Source organism: Peromyscus maniculatus, chromosome 6, assembly GCF_049852395.1.
Source record: "Peromyscus maniculatus bairdii isolate BWxNUB_F1_BW_parent chromosome 6, HU_Pman_BW_mat_3.1, whole genome shotgun sequence".
In the NCBI taxonomy this organism is placed as follows: Eukaryota; Metazoa; Chordata; class Mammalia; order Rodentia; family Cricetidae; genus Peromyscus; species Peromyscus maniculatus.
The window spans coordinates 138,134,855-138,160,691 of record NC_134857.1 but is presented as its reverse complement, the minus strand read 5'-3'; the positions used below and the strand labels follow the sequence as shown (position 1 = coordinate 138,160,691).

The following is a 25,837-nucleotide window of genomic DNA, read 5'->3' as shown; positions in this document are numbered from 1 at the left end:
ATCTGTTGATTATATATCAAAATTCTCCATTTCCAAAGAGTTAATGTAAGTCAGGATAAGAAAGCCTCAAAGAGTGTGAAAAATACATTCACTTTCACTATATATCTTTACATAGTTTTTTGTTTGTTGTTTGTTTTAACCTTGTGCAGGGAAAAAAGAAAGAAAGAAAAAATTTTTTCAAATTGAAAAGACCCACTAAATGAATACAATGAATACAATTTCAGAATAGTGGGCAAGAACTTTAAGCTTCCAGGGAGATAACTTGTTAAAAGTGTAAGTCGTGCTCTTTTGGGTGTTGGCTCCAAGATGACCAACAAAAGAAGAAACAACAGTCTTCCAAAAAGGGCCACAGCTATGTGCAGCCAATTCGATCATGAACTGTGCCCAGTGAGTAACCAAAGACAAGGTCGCTAAGAAGTTGGTCATTCGAAGCACTGTACAGGCCACTACCGTCAGGAACATTACCGAAGCAAGCGTCATCGTTGCTTGTGTGGTTTCCAAGCTCTGTGTCAAGCTGCATCACTGTGTGAGCTGTGCCATTCACAGCAAGGAAGTCTGGAGTTTGATTCATGAAGCCCCGAAGGACCAAACACCCCCACCACGAATTAAACTTGCTACACCACGACCTATACCAAAGCCCATGTAAAGAGGAAACTTGGTAAAGACAGAAAAAAAAAACTGAAAAAATAAAATGGGAATTATAACTTTATGTTTACAAAAAAAAAAAAAAAAAGTAGGAGTGGCTGACGGGAATATGGTTGAAAAAGAGGACTCCTGTAAATCTAGAGAGAAAGACACTGAAAGGTTATTTCCAGTCATTCATTTGGTGAGAAAGGAGGGCAAAGGAAGAACTCAAAGAATAGACCAAAAGGGTATACAGGGCACACAGAGTGACAGACACAGCTGAAAGCCTATTTTCATGGGAAGAGTAGAAATCCATGCAATTTAAATGTGCCAGTAATGCTCTGAGGGGAAATGAGAAGTGAGAACCTAGAGGTTCTTATAAAAAAAAAAAAAAATTAAAAAAATTTGCCAGCTTTATAAACCTATTTCACTTTGAAGACTGTGTCAATGTTTGATTTATCCTCTGTTGAAGGGAAAGAAAAATAGATAGTCATTTTCTGAAAGGCCTAAGAAGGAGGGATTTTTTTTTCAATCACCAAAAAAAAAAAAAAGAAAGAAAAAAAATACACATAAGTCAGTAATGCATAGGTAGTAGCAATTTTATGTCTAGACTTCACTATGACAGATTTATTCATTTACTCCACAAACTATTTTGTTTTTGTTGCTGTTATTCGAAGACAGGGTCTCAGTAAAAGCTCTGGTTGTCCTGGAACTCACTCTGTAGACCAGGCTGGCCTTGAACTCACAGAGATCCGCCTGCCTCTGCCTCCTAAGTATAGGGATTAAAGGTGGGTGCCACTACACCGGGCTTACCCTGTGAACTGTGACAATGCTTCTGTGTTCTGGCTGTCACAGTACAAGGAACTGGGAGTAGAAAAGACCAAAAAATACTCAGCGAAAAAACATGCTGGTCGGCTCTGCCCTAAGTCTGAGAATGTGATGATGGCTCCAATACTGCTCATAAGCACAAGCCTTCAATGCAACTGAAAATAGAATACAAACTGCACCATTCACTAACAACTTGTAGGCAGTTCTGTTGTTACTTTATAACCACAGATCTTCATAAACTCAAGTGGCATTTGTTTTTCATTTACTCTGAATGTTTTACAGAGCTGAAAATAAGACCCAGGACTTCATTTTTGCATAGCCAGTGCTCAATGAATGGCAGTCATTTAAAACATAAACTCTTGAGGAGGGTCTTCACAATTCTAAAATGGGTCTGGGAAGATTAAAGGGAACAGAGCTACCTTCCCACTAGGGGAGAATTTGTTTTCCTCCCTTTCCAGCTTTTAGAAGACACACACATCCCTTGGTTCACAGCCTTCTTCCTTCATCTTCAAAACCAGCAATAGTGGATTGTTCACACATCCTGTAATACTGACCATCTTCTGCATCCCAAACCTATTTTTAGGAATTCAGGTTATACTGTGCTCACACAGCTAATCCAGAAATCCTTAAGTCAACTGCCCTCAGCTTGGCTCCAATCTCTATAAAACAATCAGTATTTATAATAACTTCTCTTACTTATGTCATACAATACATGGTAATCTACCACAGCAGTCCAAATGAACTAAGATAAGTTATTTTCAACTTCCATTTAAAAAAAAAAAAAAAAAAAGATAGGATCTCACAGTGTAGGCCTGACTAGCCTAGAACTCACTGTGTAGATGAAAACTCATAGAGATCTGTCTGCCTCTGGCTCCTGAGTGCTGGGATTAAAGTTGAACTCTCAACTTTTCTGCTTATGTGGTTTCTGGAAAGAAGAAAGCTGTACATGTGGCTTCTTTATTCACATATAAATAGAGGTTATTTCATGGAAATATGTCTGTGACTGGATGGAATCTCTGCGAAGTTCACGTGGCTTTCTGTTGTTGAGACAGGTCTCAAGTAGCACAAGTTGGCCCTACACTTACCCAAGAAAGCATTGTGCAGGGAAGGAGGACTTTCACTCCTGACCCTAAGATTTCTGCTCCCAAGTGACGCAAGTTGGCCCTATACTTACCCAAGAAAGCATTGTGCAGGGAAGGAGGACTTTCACACCTGACCCTAAGACTTCTGCTCCCAAGTGATGCATCTGCAGGTATGCACCAATATGCCAAGCCTTGCTTTTTTATCTATAAAAATTTGAGGGCTGGTGAGATGGCTCAGTAGGTAAAATAAGCTTGTGACACAAACTTGTTAACCATACCTGGAACCCATTTAAAGTTGAAAGGAAAGAATAGTCCTAAAAGTCACATTTGACCTTGACATAAGAGCTTCCCATCCTATACAGAATAATAAGTAAAAATTTAAAACCAAGCACCCAAGAAAACAAACAAACAACACCAATCTTTGGGGCTGGCAAGATGGCTCAGCAGGGAAATGTGTTTGCCACCAAGCCTGAGTTTGATCCCTGGAACTGCCATGGTGGAAGAAGCGAACTCCTATAAGCTATCCTCTGACCTCCACACATGTACATGGGATGTGTGTGACCCACACAGTAACAAGTGAAGTTCTGGGGTGGTTTGTTACACAGTGATACATTAGCAGAATTACTTTTTTCTTCAATCTCAAGTTTACACTAAAATGATGAACATGAAATACAAGCTGAGATATATCATACCATCACTAACATATTAAGTTAGCAATGGGGCCTTTATTCTCAGCTCTTGGGAGGCAGAGGCAGGAGGCTCTCTATGAGTTGGAGGCTAGCCTCATCTACATAAAGTTCCAGGACAGTCTGGACTGCATAATGACACTGTCTCAAACAATAAAAAACTTTGTATATCATTAAAACCAAACTGACTTCATTGCTCTCATCTTTGGTGTGTGTTAATGCTTTTCTATATAACTTTTACCATTAGCTGACTAAAGCCATGAGTGGAGAGGGGACATTGAAATCCGACCCATATATTCTTAAGTCAGAACCTAGAGTATAAGCTTTTTTAAAGTAAAGCTTACTCCTTTTGCAGAGCTATAGTGCTAGATACTCACTAAACTCTATTAGGGGCTGGAGAGATGCTCTGCTAGTGGTTAAGAGCACTGGCTGCTCTTGCAGAGGACCTGGACTCAGTTCTCAGAGCCCACACAATGGCTCACAATCATCTGTAACTCCAGTTCCCAGGGAACCCAAGCCCTCCTCTGGCCTCTGCAGTAACTGCATGCACACTGGCATACATACATATACATGTAGGCAGAACACCTGTATACATAAAATAAAAAAAATAAAGGAAAAAAATTAAACTTTGTAATGACACTTAATAGCTAATAGATTTCAACACAAATGCAAAGGACACAGTATTACAACTATGAATTCAAGAATTTTTTTAAAATGTTTTATTTTTTCTTTTATGTATATAAGCATTTTGCCTGTATGTATGTATGTGTACCATGGGCATACCTGGTGCCTGCAGAGACCAGAAGAGAGCATTGGTTCCCCTAGTAAGCTGCCATGGAGATGTTGGGAAACAAACCCGAGTCTTCTACAAGAGCAGCAAGTGCTCTTAATTGCTGAGTCCTCTCTCCAGTCTCTCAAGCACTTTTATATGTGATAGCCTGTACGAATACAGAATTCGAACCACAAATGCCAGACACTCTTCCTCTAATATCCATATCCAGAGAACATTTAAGTTCATGTTCTGTTAACATAATCTCTTTTTATATATCCCTTCAAAATATAGGAGGAAATGGCAATACCTTTGATCTTGCTTCGCAGGTATTTTAGGACTTCTTGAGTTCCTTTCTGAAAGGTGAAGACAGGCTCACTGTTAGCAAGGCACACTTGGAAGTTTTGTGCATCAACACATATACCTGAATTTTAATTTAAAAATTAGGTGCTAAATTCTAATGGTACTTACAGCTATAATTTCTCTTCGAATGGTTCTTAAAGGATTTCCTTCTAGTGCCAGGAATTTCAAATGAAGGTTTCCCAATGAGCAGGGCAGACTACAGAACAGATTGATTTCAGGTAAACAGTACAAGTAAGTCTAACACAATCAAAGACATGACTACAAAGTAACAAATGACAACAACATATCATGTAATCATCTCAAGGAAGAGCCATGAGTAGACCTAAATATTTCCCTTCAAATGCTAAACACTCAAAGGGACAGTCAGATACATTTCCAACTTCATACTAAAGCTGCTAAAAGACATGCACTATAAAGTATCTGCTCTATCTGCCCAGTGTTCCCAGAGAGATGCTAAAACAACCAGCTATGAGCAATCTCAGCCAGCCTGGTCTACAAAGCGAGTTCCAGGACAGCCAGGACTGTTATATAGAGAAACCTTGTCTTAGAAGAAAAAAAAAAAGTTCTGAAATGTGTCTACACATCAGCCTTCATTAGTGAATTAACTTGGCTGCCAAGGAAGAAAACTAATCTTTCTCTGTATATAGTATGAGCTCAATACATAACTAATAGTTTTTTAAAAAAGATTACAAATCTAATTACAATCCAATGCAGAATCAATTTTAATTTCTAGCCATTTAATCTTTAAGCATACCTACTAATATCATTGTTGCTCAAGTCAAGTCTTTCCAAAGACTGCAACAGGGCCATTTCCTCAGGAACAGACCGCAGTTTGTTGCCCCTTAGGTCCAGCACAAGGATGGCCTGCAAGTGCTGAAGATGCTCTGCCCTTAACATTTCGATCTGGTTTTCACCTAGGTACAATTCCTATGAAACCACGTATAAGAAATTTCATTCAGCTTTACACTAAAGAATGAAAACAAGTGTGAATACTCTTAGTTTTAAATCATTGCAACACAGAGAAAAATCAACATTGTAATTATCATGGTATTAGATATAAGCCATTTTAAAGCTAAAATATGATGAAAGGAAAACATTTTTCTGACAATCTCAAAATAATTATTGTTAAACCTGGCAGAAATATTCTTTACAACACTAAAGCGAGAAATACTTTATTAATTACATTTACAGAAATAAAAGTATAAATCTAAACATAATACTGATGAAAAACTAGTTTCAAAACATTCAAAGCTGTTTCCATGGTAACAAGTATGTTACCGAATTATCACTAGAGACCATTACATACATCACTTTCCTAACATAATCTAAAATTAGCAATAAAAATTTGCCATAGTGAATGAAATTTTCTAGCACTTTTAAAAATTCACCACCATGATTCTACTTAAAAGAAACTTTCCTGACACCAAAAGAGAACTAATGCACAGCAAACCCAGGAGGCAGCATGAGTGGTACACTAAGGGTCAAAAGATTAATCTGGAAATGTCACTGCAATCAGGAAAACCTGAAAGGTGGCAACCTAAAGAATGAGGCCCACATCTCCCCTGCTGTAGCTATGGGTTTCTCTCAGTACAGCCCAGCAGAACACCTTACCTCACCTCACTACAAGGCTTAAGTCACAAACTACTTACCACATGAATTACACAAATCCCTACTCCTGAAAAATGATTTCTTTTCATTATCAACAAATTATCAGTACTCTCAGTAGTAGACTAAAATTTTGAAAGATACCAACAAAGAAAAAATACCATTCATACAATACTTATGATCAAAGCTACTTTTTAAAAAACAACAATTTCATAAATAACTTTTGGAAAACATTCAATGATGTAAGTATTAACTAAAAAGTACCTTTAGTTGCCTAGAAGAAGGAAATTCAGGTAGAACACGTAATTTATTCCTCCGCAAATAAAGCAATTCCAGTGATTCCATGCTGCCCACATCAGGGGGCACAGTCTCGAGGAGATTGGAATCACAATCCAAATGCTTTAATCCTACAATACATATTCAAAGACAATAAAAAATACTTTAACACAAAAAAATATCAGATCACAATAAACATGTCACAATGAGGACTTCTGAGCCTGTTCCTATAGATATGACAATCAAAAGCATGTATGTGTCCTAGAACTAAATGAATGAAAATTGATTTTTACATTTAATTAAAGAGAAATGGTAATATTAAAATCAATATTGACTAGTTCAAACCACCTTTGAAATACAGTTAAAAATACAGGTACCCTACTAAACTACTCTAAAGTATGTAAGTGGTATGAGCTATACTGCTCTCAATTACTCCTCTTTAAAAAAGCTTAGAGTTACTAAAGACATCTAAATATACATGTATACTTGTTGAATGAGGGAATGTGATAGGCCTATCCTATGGCCAGTAGTGGCTTAGACACATTATTATTTTTATGCAAGCCTTGGATTTCTATATACTCCTGCCCATTCTTTTATCTATCCATGTTGTCTCTTCCTTTTCTCATTTCTATATACTCCCTCCCATTCTTTTATCTATCCATGTTGTCTCTTCCTTTTCTCAGTCTTCTCTGTGTTCAATTTTATGTGTAATGTACACATGTATATTTGCATACAGGTACATAGGCTTGTGCATGTGAAGAACAGATGTTGCTGTTCAGTATCTTCTATCTTTCCCACCTCTTTTTTAACACAGTGTCTCTTAATGAACCAGGACCTCAATAATTAGACCATTGAGTCCCAGTCTTCCTGTTACCACTTCCCCTGCACAGAGATTTTACATGTGTGCCAGGGATTCAAACTCAGAACCTCATGTTTGTATACTAACATTTTGCCAACTGAGCATCTCCCTAGCTCCAACATGTTCTCCCTAATAGCTAAGCTAATCTGCCCAACACGATCAAACCCTGTATGTCAAGAATGTCTTTACTTTCAGCATCTTCATCTCCTGGATATTTCTTCTTCATTCATTGGTTTGTTTTTGGAGACAGGGTAGCTGTCCTCCCCACTACATAGTCTAAGCTGGGCTCAGATCTGGATTCCCAAACCTCTTGGCTCACTCTCCTGATGGCTGGGACTGTGGAAGCATGCCATCATTCTTGCCTGATGTGTCTTTCTTTTCAAAAGAAAAAAAAAGTATTCTTTAAGGATTTAAAAAGGAATTTTTCTCCCTTAACTCTATTATAGATTTTTCCAGTTTAAGACTGAAAATGTTTTTCAAAAAATTCATCCTCAACCCTCCAATTGTACTAGAATAGACAATTATGCATTCTGCAACTTATTTTCCTAACTTCAAGCTGTCAATTTTAACATAATCCAAAACTACACTGATATGCCACCTTCAATTCCTTTTTAGTATACGAAGATGCTAACTACTTTTTTTTAAAAAGTAGTATAATTTAGCCGGGCGTTGGTGGCGCACGCCTTTAATCCCAGCACTCGGGAGGCAGAGCCAGGCGGATCTCTGTGAGTTCGAGGCCAGCCTGGGCTACCAAGTGAGCTCCAGGAAAGGCGCAAAGCTACACGGAGAAACCCTGTCTCGAAAAACCAAAAAAAAAAAAAAAAAAAAAAAGTAGTATAATTTTTAACTTCTAATAAAAGTTTATACTTTTAAAAGTTTAATATTTTTGAGTGCCCTGCCTGCCCCAACAGTTTATCTATTACTTGACCAGAATAGTGAGGGAGAAAAATATGGTGAAGTGATACGGATCACTTCCACTCAAATCTAAAAAATTCTATAAACAAAAGTTTATTGTAGGGGCAGGATAGATAGCTAAGCGGTTAACAGCACTGACTGGCTGCTCTTTCAGAAGTTCAGTTCAGTTCTCAGCACCCACACAGTGACACACAACCACCCATAATTCCAGTTCCAAGGGACCCATCATTCTCTTCTGACCTCTGCAAACATGATGCACAGACACACAGAACACCACACAAATAAACAAAATCTAGAGAGAAAGGTATTGTAAAGTCGGGGTCAGATCAGGAGCACTGCCTGAGGGATAAAGCAGTGCAGCAGGACTCAGCTCTAAACTTTAATTTCTAATCCCATAATTACCAGTCCTTAAAGTGGAAAAAAAAATCCTATCTCATTTACCTAACAGAACTACTGTGACTAAAACAATGGCAAACAAGAGAAACAGCATCTAGTTACACAGCATAACATGAATGTAAGAATGGGCTCTGTTCACCAGTAACGAATAACAAACAGATGTCCTGTGTGAACAGAAGGAAGACATTGCAGCATGGCTGAGAACAGAAACTCATAGTCAAGGAGTCATCAGGGTGCTGTATGAGCTCAGATGCTCTGCTGCTGTCTTGACATGCTCCAGTTATGAAAACAAAACAAAACAAAAAATATCCTTCTGGCTGATTCAGTGGTAGCAGTTGCCTAGCACACATAAAGTTCTGAGTTTGATCTTGGTGGGGAAAGAGGGAAAAAGAGGCCATGTTCCTTACATTGTCCCTCTTGTTACATACTGCTTAGTTTAGCGTGGCAAATAATTCGGATACAGTTTGTTGCAGTAACATTATTGAAAATGGAAAAAATAAGTACCGGTATCTAAGGTCAAGACCTGCCCAAAATAATTTCTTTAATAGCAGAGTTAAAGTGAAACATTAAAGACTTACAATTTAATTCAAACTTATGTACAATCAATTGTAGAAAAATCACATCTATGATTTCTTTCATTAAATAGATAAGTAAAAATATGAACAGGAGCGGGGCATGGCAACTGCCCTGTGTAATCCTAGCACTAGGTGGAAGCAGAAAGATCAAGGCCACGTCTGAGGCTAGCCTGAGTTACATGAGATAGCATAGCTCAAAATCCTTATCAATTTCTCAATATATAATATAATTATATCTTCTCGAAAAAATCTTATAGATTATTAGCAAAAGACTAACTATGGTAAACAGACAATAGGTGGTAGAGGTGTAACCAACCGTCTTATTAAAATAAGAAACACAGAACCAATGTAAAAGAGAAAGCCAAGAGGTCAGAGCTCAGAGCTAAAATCTTACCTCCTCCGGTGCTCCTAGCTTCCCTAAAAGAGAGCTACTTCCTGTGTGTATGTTTTTAAATAGTTTTTCTGTTCTGCCTTCTCATTGGTTGTAAACCCAAACACATGACTGCCTCGTCACTGCCTGTAAGTACAGCCCCCCAGGTCTTAAAGGCGTATGTCTCCAATGCTGGCTGTATCCCTGAACACACAGAAATCTATGGGATTAAAGGGGTGCGCCACCACCGCCACGCTCTGTCTATGGCTCTAATAGCTCTGACCCCCAGGCAACTTTATTTATTAACATACAATTAAAATCACATTTCAGTACAAATAAAATACCACCATATTTCCAGTTTTCTATTTTAATAAAAAGAAAAAAAAGCAAAATATTATAACTAACAAAAGAAAAACTGTATACAAAAGTACAATAACTATATACAATATATACAAGTAATAAATACCTAAACAATGTCTAGTCCATTTGTATTTGACAAATCAGAGAAAATAATTCCATTATCTATCCTATTTTGGTAAGTCCAAAATGTATCTAATTCACTTTCTATCCTAGTTAATCTTCAACTATAACTAACTAATCTTCAACTATAACTAACTAATCTTCAAACTAACTAATCTTCAACTCCCTCAGAGACCCAAGAAGGAAATAATATTAGCTAACAAAAATAAAAACAGGAAGTGCATGCAAGCAACTTCCAAAAAATTTGTGAGTTGACAGAAACAGCCAGCTGCCTGGACAGTCACCTGAGGTTTCTCCGCAGTGTTGGGGCATCATCTTCAGCCTATAGGCTTAGCATATCTGACAGACTCATTTGTGAAATAGGATGTACACAAGGTCAACAGTTCAACCTCACATTGGGTGAGAGCAGTCCACGTACCAGAAACACCTGAATTCCACTAGTGTCATGTCATGATTCAGGATTTTAAATTCTGGAAATTGTTGATGGTTTTTTTAATTCAGCTGTCCATTCTTCTTGGCTGTGTATATATGGCTTCATCTCAGCATCCCCTTCTTCTCCACATCCCTCTATTAAATGCCAGTCTACTATTGAGAGGTGTGAGTTTAGTTACTCTTCAAGAATAACTGTTTCAGCTGCTGTTCCATTGCAAAACAGAAGCCATTGGCCCACTGCCTGTTCAGCTGCCTTCGAAGAAAAGGGCACTGTACCTTTTCTGGATTGTGAAGGCCACTTCAGGGAGGGGGCCATATTGTCCTGGCCTCAGAAGATGCCTTTTGATAAAGCCATAACCACACTTGTTTTGGCAAGAATCAGTAGTCCTTTGTTTCGTGTTCTGTCTTTCCATTTTGTCCTGTTGATTCGAGGATACTTTGTTGTCCAGTGGCTAACTTTTGCCACAATGAAAGTTAACTCCATATGCAGTTTCTTCAATGCCCATATTTTCTCTGAAGTAGATTGGTACTGCCAGGAGCCGACATGTCTCAAACAAGAAAAATTTCTAAGTTATTAAAACATTTTAAATGCCATATTCTGTAGATCTCTGAAGGGTTTGAAGATGACCTGTCTAAAATATATCTGCTCAATTTCTAAAACATATCTAATATGACTACAAGTTCTATTGTAATGTCTAACTACTAACTTTCTTTATATCCTAATAGTTGGTAATAATAACATTCAAAGATCAGAAAATTGCATTACATTGTTAAATGAATGGTATAAATACACTCAGAAATATAAATATAGCATTTTCTAACAATATCAATTTCAAATTTATATACAATATAAAATAATCCAATCCAATGTAAAGTATTTAAAACTAGTAATTGTCTTTTTCTTTTCTTTCTTTTTTTTTTTTAAACAAGAACCTTAAATCTAATCTCCTTTGCTTAGCCTTTTTCCTAACCCTTGACAACAACTTGTAACCAACCCCCCTAAACAATGAAAATTATCCCAGACCCAAAACCCATTAAAAAGACCAAAAAACCACCCGCCCACACCACCTCTTTGGGAATGTGGGCGTCGTATTCTTAAAATTGCTTCCTGCTGGGTATGGGCGAAGTTATCTTTATCCTGAAAGAAAAATTTTAGGTTAATTGTCAAATTCTAGGAAAGGTAACTATATCCTTCAAGGTGGTGTAGTGCAGTCATGAGCCCAGAAATACTAACCATGTTATGTTTTCTGCCTTTAAACAAAAAAAGTTTTACACTCTAAATTAAGAGCTATGAGACAGTCAAGAATACAAATAAACAGGCACCAAAATGTACCTGTGTCCTTTAATGTTACCTCTGCAACACTCTAAACTGGCATTTAACTTTTGATAGTTAATTATTTTAAAAAAAGGATTAACAATCTGGGCACTCAGGCAAAGCAGGACTCCCACATGGTATCATTACTTCCAAGGCACGGAGAAGTTACAGGTATATCCCATACATCACAGGTGGAGACAGCAAAGGATGGTGAGTAAACACACTGAAACAGCATGAAGCAGATCTTCATCAATTTCCCAGTGTGTACTTTTCCTCTACTCCCAGTCACATTTTCACTGTGTCATATGTCTACATGTCTTTTGGTAGTCATTCTTTAGGTAGACCCTAGATATAATGGTCTGGAGAAAATCTTACTAAGGAACATTTGCATTTACAACAAAAAAATTACTTTCTTTATAATTATATTATTTTTCTAAAAGAAAGCTGCATTATCCTTGAATTCATACAGTATTTAATATAGAGATTTACTTTTCATTCTGCTTATTTCTGCTGGCAAACTCTTCAGCTGGTTACTGGAAAGATTAAGTCGCAGCAGACTGGACAGCAAAGCAAAACCAGCAGGCACAGTTGCAAGACGATTGTTTGAAAGATCCTTTAAAAAAAAGGACAGAATGAATCCATAAATGAGTAAATAGCAGTAAATAGATACCCATGAAAGATATTTCAGAGTTATGAAGCAATTTTAACATGAGAGATAACTTCATTGGAACAGGTATTTTTCAACTTCAGCCACTGTCTAATAAACCAGGATTCATTCAAATGCTCCTCTTCAGCACCTGCAGGTCCACTATGTCTCCATGAAAGTCATGAGCAGAAATTAAAATCAATTCTTACTTCAAAAGAATTTTACATGACAGTGTCTACTAATCTGAAGTCATACCTACCTCACTATGCAATCCCTCTGCAGTAGAACATGTGATTCAAAAGAAGGTAAGAGAAATCTGGAAGTTAAATGGTTAAGTGAGGATAGGGAAGGGTGATGGAGAAGCAGAGAGGTGGGGAAGGGTTCTAAACAAAACTAGGATGTATGAAAAGTCTTACAAAAAAAACCAGTACTGTGTAAGCTAAGTAAAAAAATATAATTATATTCTGGACTGAATAGGAAACTTCCTCCATGTTGGCTAGCTTTCAGAATGCCAGAAGGTATAACCACTGGGAAGAAAGGATACAATGAGCTTACTCAATACTGGACCCTGCATACTGCAATACTGACCTGCTAGGCAAGATGTACCTACAGTAGAGGCTTGACTGCTATGAAGGTCACAACAGCTTTATGCTTGGATATGAGACCTGCTCCGTGGAAGAGAATTCATGCTAGCATTGTAAACATGGTCAAAAGCCCAAGGCTGGGGAGGTCATAGGCTCTGGGAGTGAGGTAGGGGAACTTACTACTGTTATTGTGCTAAATGGCCACACTGTTAAACTGACTTCTAAATGTTTATAATCATAGATAAGTGCTACTCTCAATCTTGAATAGAATAGCTTCTTGCAGTGGGCAACAGTTAATATAAACACAACTAGTCAAAGTGCTGAGAAAAATGAGTGCTAAGCCATGAAGGAGACATATACAACATATCGTTGCCCTCAAAGCTCAGAGACACTGAGGAAGAAGTGGGTAGAATGATATAATGTATACATGTATAAAACTTTCAAAGAATATGATATTCTAAAAAAAAAAAAAATTGGAAGTCAGGCTGAAGGACATTTGGGAACTTTCTTTACTGTATTTTTACAGTCTTTTCATAATTCCAAAATTAATCCAAAATGAACTAATTACTGAAAGAGTTCCTAACAAAGAAATTCCAAAATTATGTGAAGAACTCAAATTATTTTAATAATCCCTTTTAACTTCTAAATAGTAGTAAGATGGTCAAATTATTATTATATAAGAACACTTGGAGCTGGAGAGATGTCTCAGCAGTTAAGAGCACTTGTTGCTCTTGCAGAGGACACAGGTTCTATTCCCTGCACCTGCATGGCAGCCCGCAACCACTTGTAACTCCAGTTCCACTTCTAGTTTCTGAGGCACTAGGCACACATGCGGTACAGAGACGTACACGCAGGCAAAACATCATACACTTACAACAATTTTTTAAAAGCAAATATGATATATAAGCTGATCCATATTTATGCTAACCCATTCTTTCAACAAATGTTTACTTAGCACTGTTGGGCTAAACAAGTTCTACATGTCAGGAAATATTAGCCTAGATGATTATAGGTATTTATATTTTAATCTGTTTTGATGTATTTTCCACATTGATATTTTATTTAATATTGAATCTTTAAGAAAAATTCTCAATTGACATATCCTTTCATTATGCAAATGGCCTCTGGTAACACATTATGTAGAAAGAGAAAACTTCACTTATTACAAGGTTTCTTTTTAATTTTCACCTCTAAGTTATGCCCTTTAATAAAAAAAAAAAAAAAAAAACCCACAACTTTTGGAACTGGAAAGATGACTCACAGTCAAGAGAGCAAGCTAGCTGCTCTTCAGAGGACTCAATTCAATTCCCAGCACCCACAACCACCTGTAACTTCATCTTTAAGGACTCCAACACCTTCTTTCGGCACCTGCATAAATGTGGTATACACTCACACAAAAATACACACATGAAATAAAAATATATTTTAAATTTTTCTATAGTTAACTTACAAAATTAAAAATTTTATATGAAAGTCTGATGGTTCCCTCTTTCATTTTATCTACAAATGCCTTTTACTTCCCAAACCATTCTTCCAATACGATCACACTGAAAGACAATTTTCAATTTTAAAGACAAACACATATGACAGACAGATGAAGGAAGGTATACATATAGAATAAATACTTAAACACTCAGAAATAACTTTTGCATTAATAAGAAATAAAACTTAAGGCTAAAATGATAAATCAGTTTTCCCCAAGAACCCAGTATGAAATAATGAGAGCACATATTACGGGCTTTAACCTCTCAGTGAGAGGACTGAGCCTTTCGGTTGAAGCACCTTACAGTAGACTCTCATCCTGTTATAAAGGAGAAAAAAGGAATGTGCTTTGGAGGCAAATGCTGTGGGACGGTCTGTATGTCTGTATTGCTATGATTGGTCAATAAATAAAACACTGATTGGCCAGTGGCCAGGCAGGAAGTAGGTGGGACAAGGACAGAGGAGAATTCTGGGAAGCAGAAGGCTGAGGCAGAGAGACACTGCAGCCACCGCCATGACCAGCAGCATGTGAAGACGCCGGTAAGCCACCAGCCACGTGGCAAGGTATAGATTTATGGAAATGGATTAATTTAAGCTATAAGAACAGTTAGCAAGAAGCCTGCCACGGCCATACAGTTTGTATGCAATATAAGTCTCTGTGTTTACTTGGTTGGGTCTGAGCGGCTGTGGGATTGGCGGGTGACAAAGATTTGTCCTGACTGTGGGCAAGGCAGACAAACTCAAGCTACAGGCAAACTACCATCTTTCAATTTTAATTTCATTCTTTTATAGTTGTATGACTTAGGACAAATTTCCTGTTGTTACATAAGCACTGATTTCTTACTTTATTAAGGGTCAGACCTACTTACCTTACCATATATAAAGCAATACAAACTGTCTATGATTTTTATTCTTAAAATTATTAAACAATACTGCACTGACTTATGGTTGACTCCAGTTAAGGAAGATGAAACAGGCAGCATGAAAGCTTTGCCAGAAAAAGTACTAATTTGAAAAATGGAGTAAAGTGAGCACTGAAGAGATTGGAATATGCAAGCCAGGGCCATTGGGAAACACAGAAAATAGAATATATAATATAGAGAGAATAGGAAAAAAAAAGAACTGATATACTTTGAAGACTGCTTTCCTCTACTCTATTAAGGTATAAAAGCCTCTGGGATAGAGAATGGGTAGACCGTTCAGCAGTTAAGAGCACTGAATGTTCTTCAAGAAGACCCAGGTTTGGTTCCCAGCACCTACATGACTCACAACTATCTGTAACTTCAGTTACACCCTGGTACCCAGAAGAGAGTGTTGGATACTCTGGAACTGAAGTTATGATTATCGAATGCCCTTTTTCAAAAAATAAAAGAAAAAAGTCTGAATAACAAAGTCATGTCCATTGTTTCTCTTCCAAATTCTACTCCTGAAGTATAACTGTTAGTAATTTGGCAATCCAATTAAAATTAATTTCTGGTAAGCTACTCACAAAATGAGCTGTCTGTGTCCTATAATTTGAATCACATATTTATTTCCTCAGCCTAGTGAAAATCCCACCAGTACCAAATCATGCAAAAACCAAAGAATCATCACTTACTAAATCTTCTAAGCTGGAAAGGTGCTCAAAGCCTTCAGGTATGCACGTCAGCTCATTGTGTTGGAGGTGAAGTGCCTTCAGGTTTTTTAAACTTGTAATTTCTTCAGGAAGCATTTTCAGTTTGTTATGGCTATTGGTTAATAAAATAAATGCTGAGTGACTTGGTAGACTATATAAGAAATACTTATCAAAGGCATTTTCGTCAACTAACCACATGGACTCATCATAATAATCAAATGGTGCTATCTCTTCAAGTGTTTATCAAGATCTACATCTTCAAAATATACAATCATCAGCAGAAATTTCAATCAACAAAGTTACAGTTTGAAAGAAAACCAACAATGAAAAATGTTCTTAAGTAAGCATAAATAACTTGTAAACTTTTGGTTGCCTGCTTATAATCTGCTTATTTAACATGCAATATGAAAGGGACTTATTGAACTCTTAAATTTTTATATTATTCCTGAAAAAATATGGTCACATACACATTACAACGAAACTGCAATATTTTTCTAACACTTGTTTATTTATTTATTTATTTATTTTTTATTTTTTATTTATTTTTTTGGTTTTTTCGAGACAGGGTTTCTCTGCGTAGCTTTGCGCCTTTCCTGGAGCTCACTTGGTAGCCCAGGCTGGCCTCGAACTCACAGAGATCCGCCTGGCTCTGCCTCCCGAGTGCTGGGATTAAAGGCATGTGCCACCACTGCCCGGCACACTTATTTATTTTTATGTGTATAGGTGTTCTGCTGCATATGCCTGTGTGTCTGGTATGCACTAAGGCCAGAAGAGTGTTGGATATTCCAAAACTGGAATTATGGACAGATGTGAGCTGCTGTTGGAAATTGAACCCAGATCCTCTAGAAGAATACCACAATGTACTTAACTGTTGACTCATCTCTCCAGCCCCTGAGCTGTATTTGATATGAAGGATGGATTTTAATTTCACATTCAAAACAAAAGTTGTATTTCTGTTTTCAGGTCTGGTAGGTTTGGTAATACTCAATTTGATTCTATACTTGCTTGGCCTTTTTAATTGAACTCTGCTGAAGAGACACTCAACCTACTGATGTAACAGTCCCAGTAAACACAATATACTTCCTGGTAATTAAGAGAAGAGTAAGGCCTTGGTACGATGGCTTAGTTAGTTAAAGCACCTGTCTAGTAAACAGGAGCTCCTGGGTTCAAATCCCAGCAATACCTTTGTACAGAATAAAATGTAGTGCACTTCCTCTTACCCATCACTCTACCTGGCTGGGCTAAGCCCACCCTACTCCATGCTCACCCTTTTTCTTGTCCAATTCTTTCTTCCTGCCTTGAGCCCCATATGCCTGGCTTCTGGGGGGAAGAGGCTGTAGTGCAGCTTCATATGCAGTAGTCTTGCTGCTGTATATTAATATTAAGTTTTTAGCAAACTGTTATAGGGGTTGTTTTCTCTCCTAGTTAATGTACCACCAAAAAACACCTTCAAGTATATTATGTCCAATACACCTGTAACTATATTTATTTTATAAACAGGTTAGTCACACTATGCTTTAAGTACCTTGTGTTTGTTCTTCTGAAAGAATCTCAGAGCTTGAATTATTTATATAACATAGATAAGACAAAGATACTTTCTTAATCTGGATGTGTACCAGCAGCAAAAGATTAGTTATACCTTGGGTGCCTATCCTCACACACATTAGCAATGTAGTACTAGAAACATGTCTATGCAGCCCAAAGGTGCTTGGACACATTTAACTACTAACAGTGTGGTCATGAAGGCTGGGGCTTAGCTCAGGTGCTGAGCATATATAAGGTCCTGAGTTTTCCAATAAGTACCACAAAACCCAAAAACACAAACCAAAATCAATTTTAAAAAAAGCATAAAATTCTTCACTATTAATGAAATAATTAATATTTCTAACCTACCATGTAATACCTAGATTTTTAGGCTATCAGGGTAACTTAAAACCTAATATTCTGATGGTTTTCTTAAACAGAGCCAACAGTATTTCCTAAACATAAAAATCAACTGGCCTTGAATCTGTAAAATCAAAGAGGATATACTAAATTGTAAAAACCAAACACATATACAAATGAAGCTGCTGGGTACAGCCTCACAAACTTGTGAAGCTAAGGCAGGAGTCCCTGAGCACAGTGGTTTGGGGTAATACGGGGCCAAACAGCAAGATTCTTCTAAAGAGAAAAAACAAACAACTGAATCATTAAATTCTTGTTCTTTCTTAACTAGTTTCTGGGATGATACAAAGATCTGGTCTTATTTTTCTCCCTCTGGTGCTGGGGTAGAATCCAGCAACTGGTAGGGATTCAACCCTGATTCCCACTGGACCACACTGAAGCTCCAAGTTATTTTCTATGTGAAGAAAAGGAATTTCAGGCTCAGACCACTTTAACTGCAATCTTAGAAACAGGTGCACATAGCCGGGCGGGGGTGGCACACACCTTTAATCCCAGCACTCGGGAGGCAGAGGCAGGCGGATCTCTGTGAGTTCGAGGCCAGCGTGGGCTACCAAGTGAGTTCCAGGAAAAGGCACAAAGCTACACGGAGAAACCCTGTCTCAAAAAACCAAAAAAAAAAAAAAAGAAAAAAAAAAAAAAAGAAAAAGAAAGAAAGAAACAGGTTGCACATTTTACCTGATGTTAAGTTTCTGAAGATTGTCTAGCTCTCTTATAGCTGAAGGAAGAGATGTCAGCTGATTATCATGTATCTAAAATGATTACAAGACAAAGTCAACATTCTTAGTCTTACAATTAGCAATATTTGAGCTTTGCCACTGAACAAAATTATTTACTAAACTCTTCAAACTCAATGTGTTTGGTGATTAGTAATCTGCTATGTGTGCTGACTAAACTGCTACTCAGATTGTGAAGTAACAAGTTATTAATTTAAACATTACCAAAATGAAAAGAGACAAACTCAAACCTGACCTGAGTAGGGTTTCAGAAAACTCAAGAGGTAGAAGCTGGCAGCAGTGCTCTGATGGTCTGCTCATCTTACACAAAGAACAGACAAAAGCTGGGAGACAGCTTTACATTCTCACAGACTCATACTGTCTTCACAGTAGAAAACCTCAGAGTAAGACAGACTCCAAGAATGGCACTGCTTATATCCATCATTTCCACACATGAACTGAAGGGACACTGTGTATATTGCCAAGTACACTAAAAGTCTATAGATTCTGAAATAAATCCTTTATACTTCACTTATCACAGTACAGGACAACTTGCACTACAAATCAGACTCAGTTAAAAACATAAACCCCCCCCCCCAAAAAAAAATGCCGGGTGGTGGCGCACGCCTTTAATCCCAGCACTCAGGAGGCAAAGCCAGGTAGATCTCTGTGAGTTCGAGGCCAGCCTGGGCTACCAAGTGAGCTCCAGGAAAGGCACAAAGCTACACAGAGAAACCCTGTCTCGAAAAAACAACAACAACAACAACAAAAAAAAAAAAAAAACATAAAAAATTCAGTTGAACAGTTTCAGTCTGAGGGCAAGTTGTCTGAGGACAAGTTACAAAACAAGAATGTAAAAGGCCCGAGTCCTATACTTGCTTTAGTAACTAGAATAAAAGGTAACAAGGAAAAAAAAGAAGCCAAGTGCCAGTTCTATTTGTATATGCTGACTCATTTAATCACAGGCTCTCCACCAGGCCTGTGGACATGGAGACACAGAGCCAACCTTCTGAATCAGATTGTCATTTATCTTGTATTCTACAAGCTCAGCAAGGAAGATTTCCTGTTTAGCAAAGTATAAATTTAACTCTTCCATTTGGCTCAAATTAAGTCTTTTCAACTAAGATACCATAATTACAGTCAACTTACATCAAGAACAGTGAGGGCAGGCAAGAGTCGGAGGTCATCAGAGAGAGACTGAAGTTTATTGCTGGATATGATGAGCTTGGTCAGATCTGTCTGCTCCCACCACCGTTCAGTAGAACTGAATGAAAGATTCTGATTAGCCTCCTCAGGAATGTCCACGTTTATTCTCCAAACACACTGAGGGACTATCTCCAACACCACAACATCAAAAAGAAAAGGGAAAAAGATAAAAATGAAGTGAACACTAAGTGACACACTCACTGAACATTCAGCTTACAAATAGACCCAAATAACTCCCAGGGCCTGAGGGACAGCTCAGTGGGTGTATTGGTTTCTTTTCTATTGCTGTGATAAAACACTATGACCAAGGCAACTTATTAACATAAGTGTTTAATTTGGGTTATGGTTTCACAGGGTCCGAGTTCATGATGGTAGAGTAAAAGATCAGCTGAGAGCTTGAGTCCTGAGCTACAGCCATGAGGCAGAGAAAGGCACACTGGTAATGTAGGAGTCTTTCGAAACCTCAAAGCCCACCCTCAGTGACATACCTTCTCTAACAAGGCTACATCTCCTAAGTTCCACCAACTGAGGATAAAGTATTCAAACATATGCATCTATGGGGGACATTCTCATTCAAACCATCACAGTGGATAAGAGTACTTGCTGTCAAGCCTGGCCATATGAGTTTGAACCCCAGAACATACATGGTGAAGAAAATCTGTAGCAGGAATCTTCAAGGGTCTTATTAATAAAAAAAAAAAACCTGAAGCCTGGTATTGTGCTGAATGCTGGAAGATCAGAGAAGCAAAACAAGCCACAGCCACCTCACCTTGCCGATTCCTCAGCTGATCATGTTTCCTCAGACTGGAAGCCTCTGAGTCCTCATTCAAAAAGAATCTCAGCTAAACTGCTGCTAAAAGCCTAAAAGCTTAACCAGCTCTAGTTCCTGGTCCTCACGCCTTAAATACCTTTCTGCTTCCTGCCATCACTTCCTGGGATTAAAGGCGTGAATCACCATGCCTGGCTGTTTGCAGTGTGGCTTTAAACTCAGAGATCTGGATGGATCTCTGCCTCCCAAGTGATAGGATTAAAGACATGTGTGCCACCATTTTCTGGCCTCTATGTCTAGTGGCTGTTCTGTCCTCTGACCCCAGATAAATTTATAAAGGTGTACGGTATATTGGGGAGCACAATATCACCACAAAAACTAATTCCTGCAAGTTGTTCTCTGACTTGCCCTTAAGTGTACAGATAAATAAATAAATGTAAAACAAAAAAGTATTTAAATTCCAATAAGCCAAACATCAATAAATTACAAACACAGTGTAAGTTTATTTATTGGGGAAAAAAAACAACAACAAACAGACAAAAAAACAGACTGAAATGTGTATTTTACATGAGACCCTGAGCTTGATTCCTAGCACTGAAAACACAAAATACAGCACTAAAATGTCCTAACAACTCCGCGAGACGGGTGTTATTACTATCCCCATTTTGTAGGTAAGAAAAACGAGGATCAAGGAACTGAACCCAGGGTTCAATAGCTGTGTCAGCACTGCACTGGATGCCCTGCAGAGCCACTTCCCAATACAGCCTCTGAAAGGTAGCTGACCCTTGCAGCTACTCTCCATTTTACCAGACACAATTCTGTTTCTCACCCATCACAGAAAACTGTTAATCTACTGAGGTAATTCCTATAATTTAGTGTGTAGAACTTTCACTACGAAGTGGAAGCTCCACTAGAGTGCTTGCCTCTGGGCAAGGCCCTACACTCTATCCCTAGTCTTGCACTGAGACCAAAAAAAAAAAAAGCTTGAATCTTCAGGAAGAAGCTTGTTAACATGGGGTAGCAAAACTGCTTCTGCACTTGTGTAGCCTAACTGTATAAAGAGACCCTCCACTCCCGGGACAAAGGTAGGGATATAGGTAGGCTGTCCCAGAACTTGGAATATTACTCAAGGCAACCTCTGGTTATGCCCTGCTTTCATTGTCATTCAAATTTACCAGAGACTTCCCAGTGGGATGGTGGAATGGAGGCTTGCCTCTGTATGAGATGGTAAAGGAGAGTCAAAATAAGGAAATCAGATTTTAATCCCACAGAGACAGATAGAAGAAAACCTTTGGAAATTCAAAAAGGGGGAGGGTATGGGAAAAGAGCAGAAAGTTGTTCCAACATCTCATCTTTTTTTTTCCTGCAAGTTTGTCTGGAAGAATTTTTACTATGCTCTATTTTAATTTTGTGTTTGTTATTCCTTTCCCCACATTCATCTAAATTGTTTATGTTTTTTCTCCCCACTTGGGAGCAATATTTCTGTGCTAGCTAGTTTTAAGTCAACTTGACACAACCTAGAGTCACTGTACAGGAGAAAGCCTCAGTTGAAAACATCTCAATAGATTTAGCTATAGACAGTCCTGTAGGGTATCTTCTTAATTAGGGATTGATATGGCAGGGGCCAGGTGGGGCCATCCCTGGGCAGGTCGTCCTGGGTTCTATAAGAAAACAGGCTTTAACAAGACATTGGGGAACAAGCCAGTAAGCAGCTCCTCTCCATGGCCTCTGCATAAGCACCTACCTCCAGATTCCTGTTTGTTGGAGTTCCTGCCCTGACTTCCTTCAATGACTAACAGTGATATGGAAGCATAGACAATATAAAACCCTTTCCTCTACAATTTGCTTTTGGTCATGGTGTTTCATCATACCAATAGTAACCCTAACTACAACAATTTCTTTCTTTTCCTTTCTCAGTTGTCTGTTTGCTTTTTTAGTTCCGTCCCCACCTCCCATTTAGTATTATTTTTTTTTATTGTTGTTGTTTTTCAAAATGTTCTTGGGCTGGGGAGATGGCTCAGCAAGTAAGAGTACTTACTGACTCTTAGTTCAAATCTCCAGAACCTATGTAAAAAGCTGAGCACTGTCCTGTGTCCCAGTAACCTCAGTGCTGTGTGGAGCAGAGACAAGGGGATTGCTTCAATGAGAACCTGTCTCAAAGGAATAAAGAAGAAAGTGGCAGCAGGACAACCAATATCCTTCGGCCTCTTCATGCACACATACTATATGTAATCACACACACACACACACACACACACACACACACACACACAGGAAAACACTCGTTTTGTTTTTTCTTCTCCTTACATTTATCTAATTTTGTTTGTGATTTTTTTTACTATTAGAAAAATCTTTTTTTTTTAATTTTGTGCTCTTTTCCATAGCATCCTTTTCTATTTACATCTTCCTTCAGCATACTGTCTCCCCTCCCCTCCCCTTCCCTTCCTCTTCCTCATCCCATTCACTATGTTCATACTTATGTTACATATTTTCTAATGTTAAAACATGGTCTACAGTATTTTGCCATCTTTGTTCCTATGACCATTGTGCTGGATAGTTTTATGTCAACTCGACACAAACTAAAGTCATCTGAAAAGAGGGAACATCAGTTAAATAACAGCCTGCATAAAACCCAGCTGTAGGCAAGCTTGTAGGGCATTTTCTTAATTAGTGACTGATGGGCAAGGGCCCAGCCCATTGTGGGTGGTTCCTTCCCTGGACTAGTGGTCTAAGGGACTATCAGAAAGCAGGCTGAGAAAGCCATGAGGATCAACCTAGGAAGCAGTACCCCTCCACGGCCTCTGCATCAGCTCCTGTCTCTAGCTTCCTGCCCTGACTGCCTTTGATGATGCTAAATAAACCCTTTCCTTTCCAAGTTGCTTTTGGTCATGATGTTTTCTCACAGCAACCCTAACTATGACAAGCAGTGATAGTATTATTAGCGAGTAATAACTAGTCTGGAAAGTGTATGGATTTGAGAACATCTTGAGAAACCCGTGAATGACCCAACAAGTACAACTCTGCATACTACCAAGTATACGTACTTTTGTGGTGTGTGTGAACAGGGACAGAGAGAGGAATGACAAGTAATTCCTTCCGTAATATTTTTTCTACTTGCATAGATTAACATCTTTTACTTTACTTCTAATAGTGCAGCATTTATTCTGAATCATTACTTAGGAAATATGATCATTATTAGTCACTGGGATTCTTCTCAACTGAAAAAAGGAGGGTCTTTACAGAGAAGGAAAGTGTTCCCTCTAAGCTCACAAAGGGGCTCTGGTTAAGACTATATTAAGAGAAAGGTGATGGTCAAATAAAGTACCTGCCTATCATCTATCTCATAGCTAGTTTACTCTCAAGCTACGATGTTTATCCCACGCTCTGTGGACATTCCAACGAACACTCCGTGTAAGTCATAGCCACAGTCCTAGCAGGGCCTCTTCAGGAGACGGTGGCACGGGTGTGTGCACAGGGGACCCGGCCTCCGAGGAGGCTGTTTGCGCGCCACCTCACCTTCCCCGAGGTTCCTTCCCGCCAAGTTGAGCTGGCCGCTGCTCCTCGCTGCCTTCAGCAGGCCCTGCGGAACTGAGGGGCCACTGTCCTTGCCCTCCATGTGAAATCCCGCACGAGGGTCAAATCTGGGGGTTCTCAGCTGGCGCGACATGTTCAAAAGCCCAGCCCGGAAGCCACGGCCGCGGCTGTGACGCTGAAGCACCGCGCCACAGCTGGGTCGCCCCGCCCCTTCCGTTTTGCCGTGATCCGTCTCTTGCCATTGCTGCGCGCGCTGATGTCGTCACCGCCAGCTCCCGGGGCCGTAGGACCGACAAACTCTTCCGTTGCCCTCAGCAGCCTCACACTGAGGAGAAACTTCTTTCGGGTAAGCGCTTCTTACGGGCCGAGAGGCCCTCCTGGTGGCATGGGCTCCTACACTGCGCGGTCGAGGACGGACTGCGTTGCCCACCGTCGCGTCAGAACGTGGCGGCGACGAAACCCGAGGCGCGGCGCGGCCTGCAGCCCTGGGCGCCCGGCTTGAGGGTTGCTTGTCTCAGCGAGTCGGTTGTCTTGGGTTGATAACACAGTTCAGGACAGCGAGTGGCACGAAGCTTGAAGCTTAAAGACGTGTCCCCACCTGACGCTAAAAGCTGCGGTGTGTTGCTAGCAGCTTGGACTTCGAATCCTGCCCGCTTACAGACTAACTTTATGCAGTTGCGCCCACGCTTATGAAGCTCATTTTTCACTAACTTATGGGTAGTCCAGTTTAATGCAGTTTTAAAAATAATTTCTGACAATGAAAGTTTAAATATTGAGCTTTTGTTGGAAATACAGAATGAAAGTTTTATTCAATAAGTAGCTATTAACTGCTTAGTTTCCACCCGGTGTTTACAAAGTATTGGTTGATTCACTTATGAAAAAGTAGCCCTTGGCTTCCTTTGACCGGGTATGTAGCTCCAGGGTACAGTGCTTTCCTAACATGGGAAAGGCCGTAAATTCCATGCCCAGCACTGCACCAAATTTCTTCGTCTGAAATTGGATTTATATTACATTCCTCTTAACTTTAGTGTTTTTGAGTGCGCCTATAGGGTTTCATGTGCCATGGTACCTCTGGAGGACAGAGAACAACTTGAGGGGATCGGTTCTTTTTCCATCAAGTGGGCTGGAACTCAGGTTGTACAGCTTGGCAGTAAATGTCTTTACCTGCTGAGCTGTCACGCCGGCTTGGAAAATTTTATGGGTCTGGGGTCATTCATAGATTCACCAGTCTGACGATTAATAACTTTTAACAAGCTCGGGAATCCGGAATGCAGCGCCCATGTCAGTCAGGGGTTTATAAAGGCAAAGAATACAAAGTTACAATTTGCTCTAGTGCGAGCAAAAGGTTCTCTCGTGCAAAAACAAGCTTGTTTACAGAAGTAAAAACAGCAGTAAAAAATTGAATCCTTAACATCTCTTTACATTTAGAGGTCTAATATTGATTTGTAATTCTCTTAAGCACAGAGATTTTAATTTTAAACATAGCCATCAACTTAACGTTAGCCGTCACAGGAATTATTTTGTTTGTTTGTTTTATGTGTTTATTTATTTTATGCCCCTTTGTCCTAAGAAGGTATCAGATCATTTGTAACTGTAGTATGAATGATTGTGAGCCGCCATGTGAGTGCAGGGATCAAACCTCAGTGCTCTGGAGGAAAAAAAAAAACACTCAAGTGCTCCTAACTCCTGAGCCATCTCTCCAACCCTGATTTTTTTTTTCTTTCTTTTAAATGTAAAGAGCACATTCAAGAAAATGTCTCGCCGGGCGG

The 25,837-nt window shown here is 38.9% G+C and overlaps 2 protein-coding genes and 1 pseudogene across 15 annotated transcripts in view; 2 read left to right on the top strand and 1 right to left on the bottom strand.

Annotated features, from left to right (window-relative positions):
• Lrrc40 (leucine rich repeat containing 40) overlaps nt 1-24,303 on the bottom strand; it is a 69,688-nt gene extending 45,385 nt beyond the window's left edge. For 3 of the 8 annotated variants that reach the window (XR_013052459.1, XR_013052460.1, XR_013052461.1), the window contains exons 1-9: nt 24,051-24,244; nt 19,709-19,890; nt 18,522-18,595; nt 15,885-16,014; nt 12,065-12,188; nt 6,222-6,364; nt 5,107-5,279; nt 4,461-4,548; nt 4,300-4,345 (exon numbers count right to left, since the gene is read on the bottom strand). Coding sequence is in view for 4 of the 8 variants with exons in the window: in XM_042280209.2 (XP_042136143.1) it covers nt 4,300-4,345; nt 4,461-4,548; nt 5,107-5,279; nt 6,222-6,364; nt 12,065-12,188; nt 15,885-16,014; nt 18,522-18,595; nt 19,709-19,890; nt 24,051-24,201 (1,111 nt within the window). In the remaining 4 variants the exon portion in view is untranslated. Of the gene's footprint in view, nt 1-4,299; nt 4,346-4,460; nt 4,549-5,106; nt 5,280-6,221; nt 6,365-7,281; nt 7,442-12,064; nt 12,189-15,884; nt 16,015-18,521; nt 18,596-19,708; nt 19,895-24,050 lie in introns of those variants that run through there. The other 5 variants (XR_013052462.1, XM_042280209.2, XM_042280211.2 and 2 more) reach the window with 5 other exon arrangements.
• Nucleotides 162-764, top strand: LOC121830383 (small ribosomal subunit protein eS26 pseudogene; annotated as a pseudogene).
• Srsf11 (serine and arginine rich splicing factor 11) overlaps nt 24,289-25,837 on the top strand; it is a 31,994-nt gene continuing 30,445 nt past the window's right edge. For 4 of the 7 annotated variants that reach the window (XM_006974904.4, XM_015993799.3, XM_015993798.3 and 1 more), the window contains exon 1: nt 24,289-24,414. In XM_006974904.4, the coding sequence (XP_006974966.2) occupies nt 24,325-24,414 (90 nt within the window). In that variant the 5' untranslated portion in view covers nt 24,289-24,324. The remainder of the gene's footprint in view (nt 24,415-25,837) is intronic. The other 3 variants (XM_076575297.1, XM_076575296.1, XM_042280214.2) reach the window with 1 other exon arrangement.